The sequence below is a fragment of the Narcine bancroftii genome, chromosome 12 (genome assembly GCF_036971445.1).
Source record: "Narcine bancroftii isolate sNarBan1 chromosome 12, sNarBan1.hap1, whole genome shotgun sequence".
NCBI classification, from domain to species: Eukaryota; Metazoa; Chordata; class Chondrichthyes; order Torpediniformes; family Narcinidae; genus Narcine; species Narcine bancroftii.
This window is the reverse complement of record NC_091480.1, coordinates 40,413,282-40,431,939: the sequence shown is the minus strand read 5'-3', so window position 1 is coordinate 40,431,939 and position 18,658 is coordinate 40,413,282. Positions and strand designations below refer to the sequence as shown.

At 44.1% G+C, this 18,658-nt stretch overlaps 1 protein-coding gene across 2 annotated transcripts; it reads right to left on the bottom strand.

The window, feature by feature from the left end:
• Window positions 1-1,550: 1,550 nt before the first annotated feature.
• Window positions 1,551-16,883, bottom strand: plk1 (polo-like kinase 1 (Drosophila)). 2 transcript variants are annotated; one of them, XM_069904681.1, is made up of 11 exons: window positions 16,293-16,882; window positions 15,601-15,769; window positions 13,915-14,059; window positions 13,553-13,646; window positions 9,454-9,673; window positions 6,655-6,697; window positions 5,959-6,059; window positions 5,572-5,649; window positions 3,563-3,717; window positions 2,583-2,765; window positions 1,551-2,382 (listed from the first exon to the last, which is right to left on the bottom strand). In XM_069904681.1, the coding sequence occupies exons 1-11, from the start codon at window positions 16,635-16,637 to the stop codon at window positions 2,176-2,178; spliced, it is 1,740 nt and encodes a 579-aa protein (XP_069760782.1). In that variant the 5' UTR covers window positions 16,638-16,882; the 3' UTR covers window positions 1,551-2,175. The 2 variants fall into 2 exon arrangements, with proteins under 2 accessions (XP_069760782.1, XP_069760783.1); XM_069904682.1 differs by lacking the exon at window positions 5,572-5,649 and having other exon boundaries at window positions 16,293-16,883.
• Window positions 16,884-18,658: the final 1,775 nt, after the last annotated feature.

Genomic DNA, 18,658 nt, shown 5'->3' with positions numbered 1-18,658 from the left:
ATGGGGCCAAGTAGAAGCTAGCTTGCCTATTTATAAAAGATATCCCACAGAATTAAAACCAGGCTTTGAGATACTTGGAATAAAGGCTTCATTTGCATCAAAAATTAAAAGCACTGCAGTGTTAGAATGACACCTGAAACTTTCATGAAGCTAATAACAAACCTATTACCACTTGGCCAAATTTTACAATAAAAACAGTAAAGTTTTGGATATTTTAAATAATCTGCCATTTGGCCCTGAAGATTGAGAAAAATACTTAAAACTTGAAATAGATATATAATTTAAAAAAGCCTTTGGACACTGAGAAAAGTTCTAAATCAGTGGTTCTTGACCTTTCTTTCCACTCACATCCCACTTTTAAGTATGCCATAGGTGCTCTGTGATTGGTTAAGGGATTGCATAAGGTGGTACACAAGTGGGAAGGTTGAGAATCACTGCTCTAGACCCAATTGTTACTGAAATATTTGGCTTGAGAAAAAATTGTCATTGGCCCATTTCCTTTGGAGTTCTGAAACCGTGCACATAACGAGTCAATGAGGTATGATTAAAACAGTGGTTTTCAACCTTTTTCCTTCCACCCACTTAGCAAAGGGATTACTGAAAGTGGTATGTGAGTGGAAAGAAAAAGGTTGAGAACCACTGCTCTCAATGTAGGCTGATCCTTCAAATGTAGGATACTGCACACATAGCAGCGCTGCCACTGGTGCAGACTTGAGGAAAGTGGGGAGCGGAGACAGTGCTCCTCCACAGGGTCCAACCCCCAGTCCGACTGCAGACTTTAAATGACCTGTTAAAGTAGCCGATGCCATCTTTATTTAAAATCCTGCTACTGCAGGGTCTGGACTCCAAGATGGTGGCACCAGCGTTCAGCAGAAACCTTAAGTGGTTGCAGACAATAAATAGTATCTGATAAGACCAGGAGCTTCAAAGAGTGAATGTTAAAGTTGATTCATGTCCTGTACATGGACCTGATGACTTAGTATTCCATCTCAGAAACAAAGCAACCACTGAAAATGTGTCTTTCTACTGAATGGCTAAGCAGACTTGGACTGCAAAATAAGCAGCTAAATTTTGGGCATCCACTTTCCTGTCTCCCAACACCCCAGGGTGGCACAGTTGGCCTAGTGGTTAGCACAATGCCTTTACAGTGCCAGTGATTGGGACTGGGGTTCGAATCCCACACTAAGGAGCTCCTACATTCTCCCCATGTCTACATGGGTTTTCCCTGGGGGCTCCAGTTTCCTCCCACCATTTGAAATGTAGTGGGGTGGTTAATTGGGTGTAAATTTGACAGCACAGACTTGTGGGCCAAAATGGCCAGTTACTGTGCTGGATGTATAAATTTAAACTCAATTTTCTTAATCTAAACACAGTTTATGATTATATCAGCATTTATAGCTGTGGGATCAAGCATGTCAAAAATTCAGAATGCTACATTTCTTATCCTTAAATGAGACATCTGTATGTTCTGCATTCTTTCACCGTGGTATTATTAACTCCACTCAAATAAACTCAACATTTATACAAAGCCTACATATCAACACAGGGCATATACTGAAGAGATCTTTATTTCTTAAAATGCTACATGAAAATTGCATTAGACAAAATGTTCTCCCATTGGAAAGATGTTAAAAATCAGTTTAGAATGCTTTGCAATATTTGTCCAGCTCCTCAAGTTTCCACAACAGATGAGAGTTAAAAAGGCAAGCAAAAAAAAAAACAATTGTGTTGTGCTTATTTTAATGTTAACCAAATTGAAATGAGGCACCATATCAACTTTTTGGCAATATGCTCAGCAAACCAGGGTTGTATCTTAGGCCAAGGGGGTGTGCAGGAGAGGGGGCAAAGACAAGGTAACAAAGATGCCCAGGAAGCAGTGGAACCTGGGATTTCAAAGTGCTTCAACATTTGGCCTCAAACAGCTGTAAAAAAAAAAAAAAAAAAACCTGCATAGAAAAGAGTGAAAGCAGCAAATATAATACAGCTTATAATTTACATATCTTCTGCCTCAAGTCACGACACATAATGAGGGAAACTGTCTTTTTCCCTTCAACTCCAAATCACACTACTTGTTCTGACAATTCAGAAATGTTTTAATACAAAAAAATTAAGCCTCGAAGTATATTTACATACTTCACTCCCTAAATCTGGAATGGGTCCAACCAGAAGTTGTCATCATGCTGTGGGTTTGACTCTTGCACCCACAGCTTTTATTGTTAGCAACTTTTCCACCATGGTGCGTGCATAACGTATGCGACTTGCCAGTTCCTTGCTGCAACCATGCTCCTCAATCATGCTCAGCTTGAATGTGCTGAACTCCCTCTTTTCATCAATGTATGTCATTGCATTCATCAGTGGGCACAGGATGACCTTCGTGTGGTCCTGGAAGGAAAAATACATTGCAGAAACTGAATCCACTTCCTGTCTGGGTACTCGAGAGTATGCAAAACCTATACTCTTCAAATTAATCCATCTTTCAGCGTTCAGTGGTTTTTTGGAGGGACTACAGAGATGCACAAGGAATTTACATGGGACAGGTAGGCACATTTCCCCAAAGTAACCCAGAGATTGAGGATTCTTACCTGAAAGAAGTTGATCTGAACAGTCCCATTGCTAAGATGCAAGACAATTGCACTCCGTGACCTAAACCAAGTCCTCAGGAATGGAAGCCTTGCTAATTCATCACCTTCCCTGGGTGTGATGTTAGCTCCTGCCTTTAGCAAGTGCTCACTCATGTAGTTGCGGAAGTATTTCAACAGAGTTGCCTGTTTATATGGGAATAGAATCCATTAGTGATTTTTCCATCTATGTGAAGTCTGTTTCTTCCTACCCATTACTGTGTTGGGGGAAAATGTTGTTGCACTTTCTTTAGTTCAAGTATTGTCCCCTACAAGAATGCTGGTCCAGGAATGGACTTTGATACCCATCTAACCCTACCCTTATAGGAAACCAACTCAGCCACCTGAGCATTACAAATGGACCCAAATCCCTTTCTTCAAATATCCAGGGAACCACAATCTCCACAGGTATCAGTGATCATTTGTTTGTCCCCCACATTTTCTGCCATAATCACGTTTGCCATCATATCATGTCATTGGAAAACAGCATAATTAGTGCAAGGATTGCAGGCCATGTACCAAACTATGAGTATCAGTTGGTGGCAAATAAACTCCATGTATTCTACTCCATTTCCTATACTCATTAATACCCTGGTGTGCAACTCTCCCTCTTCCTCAAACATTACAAGGGGATTGGAGGTCAACCCAGAACTCTTCCAGGACCAAATACAGAATAGATATAATCATGCATACAGATGACTGAGACTGAATTTTATCAGATCAGAATTATCTTTACCAAAGCCTGCTAGATGCCAAATCCATTAAACTGTAGTCCAGGTCTCTATTATTCAGGGCAGAAATATGAGTCAACCCCTCAAACTATTACAATGGCCAAAGGCTCATTTCCTTTCACTTTCATTGATTGCCTTTTAATAGATCAAGGCTACACAAAGGCAGAGAGGCAAATTTTAGTAGTTTCTTAAGAGCCCTGTCAGAGTACTTACTTTTTTGCTTAAGCTGGGAGGGTAAGAACGAAAGTTCAGGTAAGTCTCTGCCGTGTTGCGATCAATGTATTGTAAACTCTCCCCATCGTTGTACATTATTAAACGAGTGGAATCATTGAAGAGGACACCAACACTGTTGTCACATAGTTGATAACCTAGAGATGCAGTAATGCTAGGGAGTTAGTGACATTTTGTACAAGTATAATCTTAATACTCACAATAGTCAATTGGCTAGAACCAAAGGAAACCAATAACAAATATAACAAAGAGCAACATGGTGACAGTGGTCTTAAATGTATTGATTTGTATTGATACATTAACTGCGACCTTTGCTCTTGGTTACATTAGTGATCTCTTGTTCTTGGATATTATTTCCTACATTTCAAAACAGTGATCAGAAATAATTTAAAAATTGACAAGTCCCCAGAACCAGATGAGATATTCCCAGGTTATAAAGAATGTGAGGGAAGACTGACGAGGCTTTGGCAATGTTCTGTGCCCTCCCTGGGCATAAAGGATTGAAGAATGGCACATTTGGCTCTCTTGTTTAAAAGAGGTAATAGGGAGAATCCTGGGAATTATAGACCAGCGAGTCTCGTATCAGTGTTGTACAAACTATTGGAGAGGATTCTGGGGACAAAATTTGCGAGCACTTAGAGAAGTATAGTCTTCTCAGGGATAGTCAACATGGCTTTGTGAGAGGAAGGGTGTGCTGCACGAGCCTTTTTTTGAGGAAGTAACAAAAGAAATTGATGAAGGTAGGGCAGTAGATGTGGTGTGTATGGATTTTAGTAAGGCATTGACAAGGAACCCATGGTAGACTCACAGAAAGTCATGGGCAAGATATCCATGGAACCTTGGCTGTCTGCATTCAGAATTGGCTTCCCTGCAGAAAGCAGAGGTAATAGTAGATGAAACATATTCAGCCTGGAGCTGCGCAGGGATCGGTTCTGGGACCCCCTACTCTTTATGATTTTCGTAAATGCGGACAAAGAAGCAGAGGGATGGGGCAGTGAGTTTACTGATGGCTGAGTTTAGAGGAGTTGTGGATAGTGTTTGTAGACAACGTCGTAAGTCACAAAAGAATATAGACAGGATGCAGATTTTGGTGGAAAAGTGGCAGATTGAGTTTAATCCAAATAAGTGTGAAGTGATAAATTTTAGATGGTCAAACTTGAAGAGAGAGTGCATAGTTAGTGGCAGGATTCTTAACAGTGTAGAAGAACAGAGGGACCTTGGGGTCCAAATCCATAGATCTCAAGGTTGCTATGCAGGTTGATAAGTAGGTTAAGGCGGCTTACGGCATTCTGGCCTACAATAGTCAAGGGATTGAGTTTAAAAATCACAAGGTAACGTTGCCGTTCTATAAAACTGGTGAGACCACACTTGGAATTTTGCGTTCAGTTCTGGTCACCTCATTGTAGAAAAGATGTGAAAGATATGGAAAAGATGCAAGAGATTTACCAGGATGTTGTCTGGATTGGAGAATGGGTCTTATAAAGGAAATGTTAACAGTGCAAGGGTTTTTCTCTTTGGAGGTCTACAAGATTAGGAGACATTGATCGGGTTGGCAGCCAGCACCTTTTTCACCAGGGCAAGAGTAGCAAACACCAGAGGATATCTGCACAAGGTGAAGGGAGACAAAAGAGGGAAGTTCTTTTGTGGGTGCCAGGGGTGGTGGAGGCTGATACAACAGGGACATTTAAAAGATTCTTAGATATGGACATGGATGCAAGAAAAATTATAGTATTATGGGTGCAAAGCAAGGAAGGTTTAATTTATTGAATTTTTTTTCAATCAGCACAACACCATGAGCTGAAGGGCCTGTACTGTGGTTTAAAGTTCTAACCATGTTCTATAACAGTTAAACTAGTAGCATCAATCCAGATTCAGCCAAAATCCTGCTGGATTAACTTCAGGATACATCTGCACTGAGGAACCAGTATTCCCCCATTTAGCCAAACTCAGATCCCATGCAAATCAAAAGTGAGAGAATGCTGACAACTTACCCAAACCATATTTATCAGAATAGTCCACCCATTTGCTGACCCAAAAAATAGGTATACAAGCTGGGTCTTCAGCCTCCTCTGCCAAAAAAAGGAACCTGTGCATTATTACATTGTTCAAAATCAGGTTACCAAACTAGAATACTTGAGAGTCAAATTTAAATGAGACATTTTAGCTCACTACCTCCCCCGCCACACACACAAATAGGTATTCTGCTTCACTGATCTGAAGCAATGTTGAAATTTACAAAATTGTTACGAGATTGATTAATGTTATCACATGATTAAGAGAATTCATACTGCCATCATCCAACCCAAGCCCAATTACAAATGGAATAACAACACCAAGTCAACCAGCCAGACCAAAGGCATTGCTGAAACAATACATACCTTGTCTGATCACAGCTTTATCAGATGGCCTGGCTGCCACCACACTGGTCAACTGCTCCAAAAGGTCCGAGAGGTAGAAATCATTACATTCGCTAGCTTCCCTGTGGAAGTCAATAATTAAGTAATAAATGGTTACACAGGATTTATTCATTCCCTTTGACTCCTGCAATAATTGTTAAATGACTATTTTTCAAGATCTAGGTCATGACAGCAGTGGTCAGTGATAATCTTAGAAATGTTTACTTCCAGGAGAGTCCAATTGATAACCTGCCCAATTATTTCATATGCTCCCTTCTAACACTTTCATACAATAAAGACAAAACCTGGAGTATTTCCTAAAGTACAGCACTTAGGGACAGTTAAGGTAAATAACAATACACGGTGCACTGCAAAACATCAGCTCCAAAAGTCAGTCTTCTATTCGGCCACAAGTTGAAAGAAATTTAAAAAGCTTATTGAACAAGCTACTGGAGGTACTTGGCTACACTGATTAAAAAAATTAATGATATCAACATTTAATAGAGGCTTTGCAGATAGTTTTTAATTTTAATTTAGACAAGTGCACGTCCTTCTGGCCCCACAAGCCTGTGCCTCCAAATACACCAATTAACCCACAATCCCAGTACATTTTTGAAGGCTTTCAACACATGAAATAATAGAAGTACAATTATCTTGGCATCAATAAACAATATTTACCTGGCCATTCCCTCATCTTCAGGCTTGTCACCAGCTGGAACATCTATGAATTAACCAGAGAGATCAATTATTCAGAAGAGACTGATATTACATCATCTCAGTGGGGACAAAGCAAAGAGTGTGGTGTGATTATCAGTGAGAAGTCTTTTTTGCTCAAATAGGTTGCTCAAATAGGTTTCCTGATCTGGAGAGGACATTTAAAATACATCCTCTTCAGGTGGACCCAAATAGATTTGATGATAGCCAAATACCTCTATCAAACAATTGGTGGACCCATTCCCAGCTTGGTGTCAAATGTTGGTCAAACCCATCAATTAGGTGAGCTACCTCCTTTACCTTCAGGCCCCCAGCACCCTTGGTGTTGCTCACCATGCAAACAATACTCAGGCCTCATCTTCAAGAGTATTCAGTGAAAGACTATCAATAGAACCAGATTGCTTTCCAACAGTAAAAATAATGGCAGTGCTGCCAGAGATGTGGACCTGCTCAAAGTGAGAGGAAAGAGCGCAACTCTGCAGGGTTCTAACAAACAGTCCCAATTACCGACAGCTCTATACAGGCTGTAAAGGCCTTTTAAAAGAGCCTATGGTAGTTTATTTTAAAATCCTGTGACCTTGGTGTCTGGCCCCAAGATGGCAGTCCCCATGTTTGGCAACAGCCTTGAGGGGCTCTAGTTTCCAGAGAAGCAAAGGACTGGCGCAGGGCACCAGAAAACAGGGAGACCATCTCCCATTTGAGGAGGAGAAACAGATGACCCTAGGGGACTGTGACCAAAGCGGTGGGCCAGGAAGGGGCTCTACAGCTGAGGAACCCACCTAGGTGGCAGGCTGTTGGTGAGGAACCCACCCAGGTGGCAGCAAAGGACTGCTGGAGACTGGCTGAAGCAGTGTCAGGTATCGAAAACTAGATGAGAGGGTGCCAAATGCTTCCTGAGGTTTGGATCTCAGGTTGCCGATGGTTTGGACTGAAGTCTATGTGGCTGTGGAGGCAAATCACTCAAATGGACACACAGTGACTTTTAGTTGAGAGAAACGCTCTTGCTTGTCCTTCCTCGACTGCAAGAGGCACCTAGCAATTTGTGATGGCAAATTGGTCTACATGATGGCAGAATGAAGCAAATTTTGTGTAATATTACACAACTTAAGGAATCTTGAAATTCCAATGTCAAGGGAAGTCTCACAATACACCCTCATTTAAAGTTCTTCACTCATTTTCAGCAGATCAAAGGTTAGCCACAGGAATCCATAAGCAATGCCCATTCTTATGGGAGTCCTCATTCCAGCAGTGCTCATGTTCCCTTGCTCACTTAATGCTTACAGCTCTTGCATGGTTTACCGTTGCCCTGAACATCTACCTCAGACTTTGTTCTAAAGGCAGATTACCAATACCCATTATCAACTCGAACTCTTGCTCCCAACTTGACTGCACTTCTCCCAAATGATTTCCTGCAACCACATTCTCCCAATTTCTCCTTAATGTCTTCAACCCAATTCACATTAGCATCAAAGATGTCCCACCAAACTGTAGCTTCTTAAAACAAACAAAAAAAACACCCCGATGTCTCCCCTAAACTTTCCTCCCTTCACTTTGTACAGATGTCTCTGGTGTTTGCTGATCCTGCCCTGGAAAAAAGGTGCTAGCTGTCCACCTATGCCTCTATTAAGTAGTCACTCCCCATGCTTCCTCACTCCAGAAAGAAAAGTCCCAGCTCTAATAACTGCCTCAAGACATTTTCCAATTCAGGCAACATCCTGGTAAATCTCTTCTGCACCCTTCCCATTGCTTGGAGGATCGACAGCAAAGGACTGTCATTTAGTGTCAATTTCCCATTCTATTACTCGATGTCTCCAGCCTCATATTGGCCTGAAAGCTTACAAGTTAGAGGATAAGTTCCATTGCAATTTGTATAAGAATCAGCCAGTTATGCAAAGTCAACAATTTGTAATGTTAACTCTACTTGTTCTGTCAATTAACCAGCAACTCATGATTCACATATCAATTTCATCTGTCCCCATTTGTCTTCAAAGAACCTGCAAACCTATCAGCTGCAATGATGAGCTTTTGACACTTCAACCATTCATTAACTATGCCTTTGGTACTTCCCTCTTTATCTGCTCCTTCTTGGTTAATATGCATTTTACCTTGTCCTGAGAAATGGTCATCAAATGGAAATGTTAAATCTTTATCCCATTCATGTCCCACCTGAGCATTCTTTCATTTCCATCTGTAGATTTTTTTTTTTGCTTTCCAGTTAGTGGTAACATACTGTGGTTGCAGAAGATGTCTGAAAAATGACTTAGCAGATACTGTATCAACATGCCAAATAGTTGCTAGTTTCAAATCTCATAGGGAACTCAAGCATAAGCAACCTAAATCTACTCTCTAATGGTTAAGGTGACAATCTGCATTGACAGACATATTTCAATCAAGTGACAGTACCAATGTGAAAAGCAGAGGATTGGTGTTTGTGTTGTGTTTTCTACTTGTTCTTCAGTCAGGTTTCTACAGAAAGATGGCAACATTGCCTTTTGTACAACAAGTACAGATGCTGCACTTCCTACATTGAAAGTTACAATGAGCGTGCAATGCTTTGGGATAATGAAGGATTGTATGGATGATCATCAACCAGAGCAAAGTATATGGTGTGGGAAAATCAACCGGCAGTCGATGATACCAATACACATCATTCTCACCATGACGACTGTACTTAATAGCACTCAATAGCACTCGATTTCCTTGAATTCAGCAATCTCACATACAAGGTGCTAGAACTCCATATAACAGTTCAGTGACCATTACCTTTGTTGAGTTCAGCAAGTGGCCTTCGTGTACTGGAATCAATTCCACCAGGAGCCAGGGAAAACCTGGGAGCCATGGTCAAGCAGGTAGTAGGCAATCTAACAGGCAAGTAGCCAGATGTAAAGAACTCATCGTTCAGTAATTCATTTATTTTAGGTCGTGCACTTGGATCTGATTGCAACATCTTGCGAATGAGATTAGCAGCCACAGGATTGATATGCTGGAAGAGGTTTAAAACAGGTAATAGTTACATAAAGGTTATTTTTAAGGAGGATCAGGCCAACTGGTACATTAATGTGCCACACAGTGCTCATCCTACCCCACTGAATCCTTTCCCAAGTAGCTTGCTTCTTCAAAATACACATTCTAATCAAGTTGCAGAAAAATATTCCAAATTCCTACTGTATTTGCTAATTACACTAAAACCCCTCCATGTACACCTTGCATGACACTAGTTTATATAAAAAAACCTCAGACATTTAACATTCTCAATTTGGGCATTTCAGATATTTTCAACCGGTTTTAGTTTTAGAAATGTTTATCGAGGAGCAATTACAATTGGTGGACAAATGCATAGAATTGATCTTCAACAAGCCCATATGAATCAGAACTAGTTCTGGACGAGTTCCCACATCCCCAAAAGTACAAACTTTAGAAAGTCAGCCCATCTTTTTCCCCAAAGCAGAAAACCCCCCAGATGGGAAAACAACACTGGAGAAATTCAGCAAGTCAAACAGTGCATTTTGTACAATAAGGCACATAACCAACATTTCTGGCTTGAACCTTTCATCAAGGTATGGACAAAATGGAGGCCGGCACTCAAACAAAATGGTGGAGGAAGGGGAGGAGAACAGCCTCTGGGTGATAGGTGGATAAGAGAGGGAGGACACACGAGCAAACGAGAGGGGCGAGTGGCTCTGTGGTTTGAGAGGGATGGGTGGAGAGCTGGAAGAAAGAAGACAAGGATGGAGAACAGAAAGGAAGAATTGGGAGTAGGCAAGCAGAAATTGGAGAAGTTGACATTAATACCATCCGGCTGAAGAGTGCAGAGATGAAAAATTAGGTGTCGCTCCAATTTACAGGTGGTCTTGGTTTGACAGTACACAAAGCCAGAGACAGACTTGTCAGTTGGCCTGAGATCCCTCCACTGATGCAGTTAAGGTGCTCAGCGAAGCAATATCCCAGTCTGTGTCCAGTACTTCCAATCTAGAGAAGGCAACAATAAGCACCAGGTGCAATAGATGACCAATGTAGTCCTCAGTGAAGCAGAGAAGAGTCAAGGGGCTTCGTCTGTCTAGACTTACTGCAGATTGTTCCACAAAGCCCACAAACAGGCAGACATAGCTGGGACTCATGCGGATACCCACGGCTACTCCTTTCATTTGGAGAAAGTGAATCAAAGAAGTTATTAAGGGTGACAAGTTCTGCCATACAGAGGAGGGTGGTGGTAGACCGATTTTTTTTCTTGTCAAGAAAGAAACAAAGGGCTTTGAGACCACACACACACACACACACACACACACACGAGAGGTGGAGGTGCAAAGAATGGACATCCATAGTGAAAGTGAGCCAGTCAAGTTCATTGAAGAAATGGAGGGCATTTGAGGTATTGCAGATGTACGTAGAGGGAATGGAAATGGAGTGGAGATAAAATGATACTAGTAAAGTGGGGCAGGAGCAGGCAGGCACAATGGGTCTACCTGGATAATTGGGATTGTGTATCTTGGGTAGGATGTAGAACCAGACAGTGCAGGGATGGGAAACAATGAGATTGGAGACCATGGGAGGGAGGTGACTAGAGGTTAGAGATACCCCTTCAGAAGGGGTAGGTAAGAGGTGGTGTCTGAGAGAGCTGTCACCTGGCCTTAACAAGGTAGACATCAGTGCATCAGACCACCTTGTCTGCAGATTTGATAGTGAGGAAAGAGTGAAGGGAAGTGTGTTCAGAGAAGGCAAGATTGAAATTTTAAAAACGTAGTGAAGTTGAGATGATTGACATTTCTGCGGCAATTGAAAATAAAAAGACCCAGAGCAGGCAGCTGGACAGGTCCAAGAGGAAGAAAGCTTCCCTTCTCCTGCTTTAAGCTTTCTTCCATGGGGGAGTAGAGTCCTGGTTGTGGAAGCGGGCTTGGAGACAGAGGCAACAGAAGAGTTCCGCATGCATGGCACTCATAAAGGTGGGGAGCAAAGGCACGGCCTCTACTGAGGACAGAGCATTCCATCTGAGAGGGGATAAAAAAGACCAAGCAGTGAGTCTGTGTGGTGGAGGGCAGTGGAGATGAGAAGAGTGCTGGAGAAGTCAAAGTCTCCAACCTCATTGTTTCCCCATCCCTGCACAACTTAGCTCTATGTCTTACCCAAGATACACAAACCCAATTATCCAGGTAGATCTATTGTCTCTGTATGTTCCTGCCCTCCTGAACTAGTATCATCTTACCTCAACTCCCATTTTGTCTCCCTGATCCAATCTCTCTCGACATCCACAATACCTTACATGCCCTCCTTTTCGATTACTTCTAATTCCCTGAACTTGACCACTAATCTCTTTTCACCACCATTCCCATACACAAGGTCTTAAAGCCCTTCATTTCTTTCTTGACAAGATATCCAATCCATCACCACCGCCTCCACCTGGCAGAACTTGTTTTCACCCTTAATAATTTCTTTGACTCATCTCCAAATCAAAGGAGTAGCCATGGGTACCCACATGGGTCCATTAATGCCTGCCCATTTGTTGGCTTTGTTGAGCAATACACAGGCAAGGCCCCTCAACTCTTCTTCTGCTATATTGATAACTATATGGGTTCTGCCTCATGCAACTTCATTCACTTTACTGCCAATTTTCAGCATGACCGCAAATTCACCTGGTTCATCTCCTGCAACACTCTCCCCTTTCTTGATCTGTCTCCATATCGGGAGTTAAGCTTTCTACAGACTTTTGTTTTAAAAAAACCACCAACTCTCACAACTACACTTCTTCTCACCAAGTCCCCTGCAAGATTTCTATTCCTTTCTCTCAATTTCTCCATCAGATCAGTTCCCAAGATGAGATCATCCAGTCCAGATCATCCAAAATATCCTCCTCCTTCCAAAAAAAAAACCCAGCTTCTCCTCCACAACCATCAATTCATCTCTTATCTGCAACTCTTTAATTTCCTGCTCATCTGCCCTGGCCCCCCAGCTGCAACAAAAATAGGATTCCATTTTCCCACCCCATCACCCTACCAGCCTCCACATCCATAATTTTCACCACCTACAACATGATCCCACTACCCCGACACAACTTACCCTCTTCACCTTCCATAGGGAAGGTCTGCTCTGTGATTTCCTCAGCCACTCATCCCTTCCTATTAATCACACCCTTGGGACCTTCCCCTGCAGCTTGCAGGAAATGCCACACACGCCCACACCTCCTCCCTTATCCCTTTGGCACCTTCCCCTGCAGCCTACGAATGTGCCATAGTTGCACCCACACCTCCCCCTTCACCACCTTTCAGGGCCATAACTAGTCCTTCCAAGTAATGCTAAACTTCACGTGTATCTGCAGGTGTCATCTACTGCGTCCAGTACTCCATTGCTCTGTCTGCATCAGGACACGAGTCTCCCAATGGCCAACCATTTCAGTTCTGCACCCAACTCGCACATTGATGTCTGTCCGTGGCCTCATATACTGTCAAACCAAGACCACCCGTAAATCGGAGGAGCAACCCGTAATTTTATATTTCGGCACTCTCCAGCCAGATGGCATTTATGTCGACCAGATTTCTGCTAGCCTACTCCCAGTTCTTCCTTTCTCTTCTTTATCCCCATCTTCTGTCTTCCAGCTTGCCACCCCTTTCCCTCTCCATACACAGAGCCATCCCCCTCCCCTGGTTTGCTAGTGTGCCCTCCCTTATCCACCTATTAGCTCCTGCTTGTTGGACTGTGCTGCTCCCCCACCATTTTGTTTGGGCATCTGCTACATCTTGTCCATACCTCGATGAAGGGCTCAACACACACATACAACGCACTATTTAACATGACAAGTTTCTCCAGGATTGTGTTATTTCAATCACGATGTCTGCAGAGTTTTGTGTTTTAACCCCAGGTTGGAGCTCACCTTGGGAATAGTATATTCATTTTTCTTTATCCGGAGATATGTCTCCTTTAGGCAGGAAGTTTCAAATGGAGGCTTCCCCACAAGTAGTGTATACCTGCAACAGAGAGCCTGCTATTAAAATTTTGTTTACATTTAAACATACAGGCTTTTTGGCCAACAAGCCTGTACCATCCAATTAATATACAACTCGGTACATTTATTTTTAACGGTGGGAGGAAACCTACGCAGACATGAGAACATAAAAACTCCTTACAGACAGCACCAGGCTCGAATCTGGGTTGTTGTAATAGCATAACTAGGAGAGAAGCTATAGTCAAATAGCCATGAGCAAAGGATTCAGATGGTAGGGGTAGAATACTCACATAATGCAGCCCAAAGACCAGACGTCAACTTCAAAACTATGCCCTTTCTTGCCAATCACTTCTGGTGCAATGTAGTTTGGAGTTCCACATAGTGTCTTTTTACGTTCTCCTTCATACAGTACTGTAGTGGCCAAGCCAAAGTCACCTTCCAAAAAAACCCACAGGTCAGTGATTTTGCCCAGTACTGTGGTACACAATAAAGAGCAAACAAGACTGAAATATAGGCAAGTCACTGGCTGCTCTGTACTACCGTCCTCATGCCGCACAGGAAATATTGTGAGCAACTGGAAAAAGAGGACAGTTACCAGAGATGTCCTGTACTTACTCAGTGCCACATTAGATCAATTCATAATAGGACATAGATTAAAACCAAGCGATTAAAGATACTGGAACATAAAGCAAAAACAGGATTCATGATGAAGGGCTTGGGTCCAAAACATCAGTTACGTTTGACTTCCTAGGGATGCTGCATGACCTGCTAGATATGTCCAGCACTTTTGCATGTTGCTGGAGGTCACACAGCATCTGTGGAGAGAAAAGGCTGACTGCCCATTGGGTTGAAATACTGCATCATATGCTGAATTCTTCCAGAACTTTTATACACACGGATTACAATATAGATTAGCTCCATTTCCAGATAGTTAATGAGAATGTGCAATGTGTATGACAATCAATGCAACGTGCATATTATACAACATTCTTGCTGCAGCCAAACAGCAATAAACTATAATAATAAAATTGAGTTAAAGACAAAAAAACTAAAAAAAATTATAGATAAATATTCACAGTAATCCTAATCAAAAATGTGACGCAATAGTGCAGAGTCCTTTTGTCCTTCCAGAGCAGTTCAGGATTTGTATAACAGGAGATTCAAGAATCTGTTAGCTATTGGAAACTTTTCTTGAACCTAAAGGTAAAAGGGCACATTTTGCCCCATGCAACATGTTTTAGAAGCACCCTGATCTTTGGACTTTAATGGAAACGTAGCAGGTCAGAGCCCAAATGACGACAGAGAAATGCAAACAAGTAACCCTACTGAAGAATAGTTAGAATGGCAAGGACCTGCAGAGGCTGAAAGGGTGGAGATGACTCACCATGACACCAGACTCGCACGGACTTGCAGAGTTCGTGAGAATCGACAAATTGCAGCCAGAGGCTTTGCATGGAGTGTCAATTTAATTTTGTTTTAAAGCATTGCTCTTTATCATGTACTTATTGCCCTCATTCATTTCGATTACATGGAGTCTACCATTCAACTGGCACTCTTTACATGATTAGAGCAATTAATGTATGATACATTCAGTGGAACACATGGCTTCAAATTTACAAAGGCCTAAACAGCAAAGCTTGTGACAGCTATGAAGTCACCTGACTTATAGATGGAACTAACCGCAGAAATTACTGCAAAGATCCAATGGATTGTGCTTAAAAGAATTGCTAAAACATGAAAGTGTAGTTTAAAAATTAACTGACATTCCACAGTGGCAAAAAGATTTGGTTAGGTACATAGGAAAAAAAACATTGAAAATGCTGCAATCTTGAACAATTAAGGAGAAGCTGATCAAACATTTATGATGATTGGATAGTGTCCGGATCCCAGATGTTGATTAACTATTTCTACCTGCTGAATTCTTACATTGCTTCTTTCACTTAGTCAGAAGGGTTAACAAACCGTTGACGCATTACCTATCTTCACTTCCATGTCATCATTGAGGAAGAGGTTGCCCAGCTTGAGATCCCGGTGGATGACATTATTGTTGTGCAAATATTGGGTTCCCAGGATGGTTTGCCGCAGGTAATAACGCGCTTCGGGTTCCGTCACGGCCTTGCGTCTCTTGTGCAACTCCAACAGAGACTGGAGACAAGGGAGGATCATGATTAACCGGAGGCCGTTTAAAGGGAGGGATGTGAACCAGGAAGAAGGTAATGAAATTGGTGAACTTTTGTCCACCGTAAGGCAGAAAGAGTCGCCACTTCGTCCAGCGCCCCTCACTGAAACCCAAAGCATCTGGTCTTCCTGGGCGGTCTCCCCTCCAAGAACTGACCAGTCTTAGCTTCCGAGATCAGACAATCCCAGGCTTGTTCAGGCTATCGCTGGTCCTGGATACCGGGGCGGGACCCCCTGCCCGAGGGCCCGAGCGCTTATCCTTTTTAAATATCAACTGCTCCCTTTAAAGAGTGTCCCGGTGGGGGATGGGGAAAGGAAAGGCCCGGGCCGGAGGGACCGGCGCCCACATCCCCCATCCTTCCCCGGGGGAGCACGACCCGCGAGAGCGATGGGAGCGGACGGCCAGCCGGGAACACCCCGCAGACCCGGGCGCCCCGGTGGCGGGGGGGGGGAAAGAGTAGGCCCGATCCCCGGGGCAGCCTGCACTCACCCGCCGCCGGCACAGCTCCAGCACCACGTAGACGAAGTTGTCGTCCTCGAAGAAGCCGTGGAAGGCGACCACGTTGCCGTGCTGGAGCTCCTTGTGGATGGAGATCTCCATGGACATCTTCTCCCGCTGGTGCGGCTTCAGCAGCAGCGACTTGGGCACGATCTTGCCGGCGAACACCTCCCCGCTCTCCATGTCCACGATCTCGTAGCACTTGGCGAAGCCGCCCTTGCCCAGGAAGCGGCCTCGGGTGTAGCGCTTCGCGGCCTTCGGGTGCACCAGGATGTCAGGGATCTCGGGCGGAGTGGCCGCCGCTTTGACGGCCGGTTTCCCGGGGACCACGCTCATCGTGCTGGCTGGGGGCTGAGGACTGGGGGTCGCGGCCGGGCTGGGAACTGAGGACTGAGGGTCGCGGCCGGGCTGGGGGCTGAGGACTGAGGGTCGTGGCCGGGCTGGGGGCTGAGGGACGCGGCTGCAGGCGAGCCTCGGCGTCCACTCCACTGCTTGGTCCCGGGCTTCGATTCAAATCGGCCGTTAGTGGCAGCAGCGCCGTCTCCTATTGGCTGGACGCTTCTGACTGGCACCCTCGAACGCGCGATGCACGCCGGGAGTCGGCTGTTTAAATGCAGCGGCCTCGGCGATTCTCTGCTCCCGCCCCTCCCCTGTGATTGACGGTCTTCGCTGGCCAATGGTTGCAAGCCCCATGATTGGACCCGTCACCAGGTGCTTTCAAACTGCCTGGTAAAATAGGGTGAACCAGGCAATTCTCCCGGTCAGAGCCCCACTCACGAGGCAGCTTGAAAGGGTCCGACCCAGTCAGCGCCCTCCATAGTCAACGGGGTCCCCACCTTGGCGGTCATCAGGGAACCCAGTTAAACTGACCCAGGTCATGTCCACCGGCGGCTTGAACGGCAAAACAGCCGATCCGGTTACTGGTGTCACAGGGAAATCCCAGGTGTAGTGTCTGCGGTGATTGAGGGAGAGAGGGCTCACTGCCAGGGGGGAAGTGGGGTGGGTGAGAGGACGCTACCATGGGGGGAGTGGTCAATGTTGTGGGGGGGGGGGGGCGAGGAAGAGGGGTCGGCGCTGCGATTGATGGTAGGGAGGGACAGGGAAGCGAGTTTGCTTGACGTTTCACTTACTGCGTCATCGCGGGGGCGGGATCCCCCCCTTAAATCGCCGGGTTGGTGATTTACTGGGGCTACACCCCCTCAGCTTAAAGGATGCTGGAGGCACCTTTGCCCCACTAATCGCACCTGGGTCCCAGGAAGGTCTACCCACTTGCTGCAGTTTAAAAGCACCTAGTGCCTGACCTGCTGTCACATGTGTGTGTGGAGTACACGCAGAGAGTCTTTTTAAAAACATTTTTATTGATTTGGGAGAGAGAAATATATGTTATAAATTGTCTACAAATTAAAGACATAACTTGTATAATGCAATACAGAATGAATCATGTGATTTATACATTGTCATGAACACAAGACTCAAATAAAGTAAAACAGCCTCATATTCTTTCCTTTCTTTTTAATATTTGATTGGTTTGAAAGAGAGAAATATTACCTGACATATTAAACAAACAATAATCATAAATCTTAATACAATAAAATACAGAACTTGAATCACACAAATTATGTATCACAAATTATGAATCATACACATATTATACATTATAATATTCATAGGTAGTGGAAAAACTTTGATTCATACTCTATTATTGAAATAAATTCCTGGTAAGATAATTAAATAAAGTCATCTAAATGTAAAGAAAAAAAGGGAAAAAAAATTTTAAAAAAAGGAAAGAACCCACCCCCACACTAATCCTCCCCCACACTAATCCTCCCCCTCACTAATCCTCCCCCACACTAATCCTCCCCTTCACTAATCCTCCCCCACACCAATCCTCCCCCTCACTAATCCTCCCCTCACTAATCCTCCCCCACACTAATCCTCCCCCACACTAATCCTCCCCCTCACTAATCCTCCCCCACACTAATCCTCCCCCACACTAATCCTCCCCCACACTAATCCTCCCCCTCACTAATCCTCCCCCTCACTGATCCTCCCCTCACTAATCCTCCCCCACACTAATCCTCCCCCTCACTAATCCTTCCCCACACTAATCCTCCCCCACACTAATCCTCCCCCTCACTAATCCTCCCCCACACTAATCCTCCCCCACACTAATCCTCGCCCACACTAATCCTCCCCCACACTAATCCTCCCCCTCACTAATCCTTCCCCACACTAATCCTCCCCCTCACTAATCCTTCCCCACACTAATCCTCCCCCACACTAATCCTCCCCTACACTAATCCTCCCCCTCACTAATCCTCCCCCACACCAATCCTCCCCCACACCAATCCTCCCCC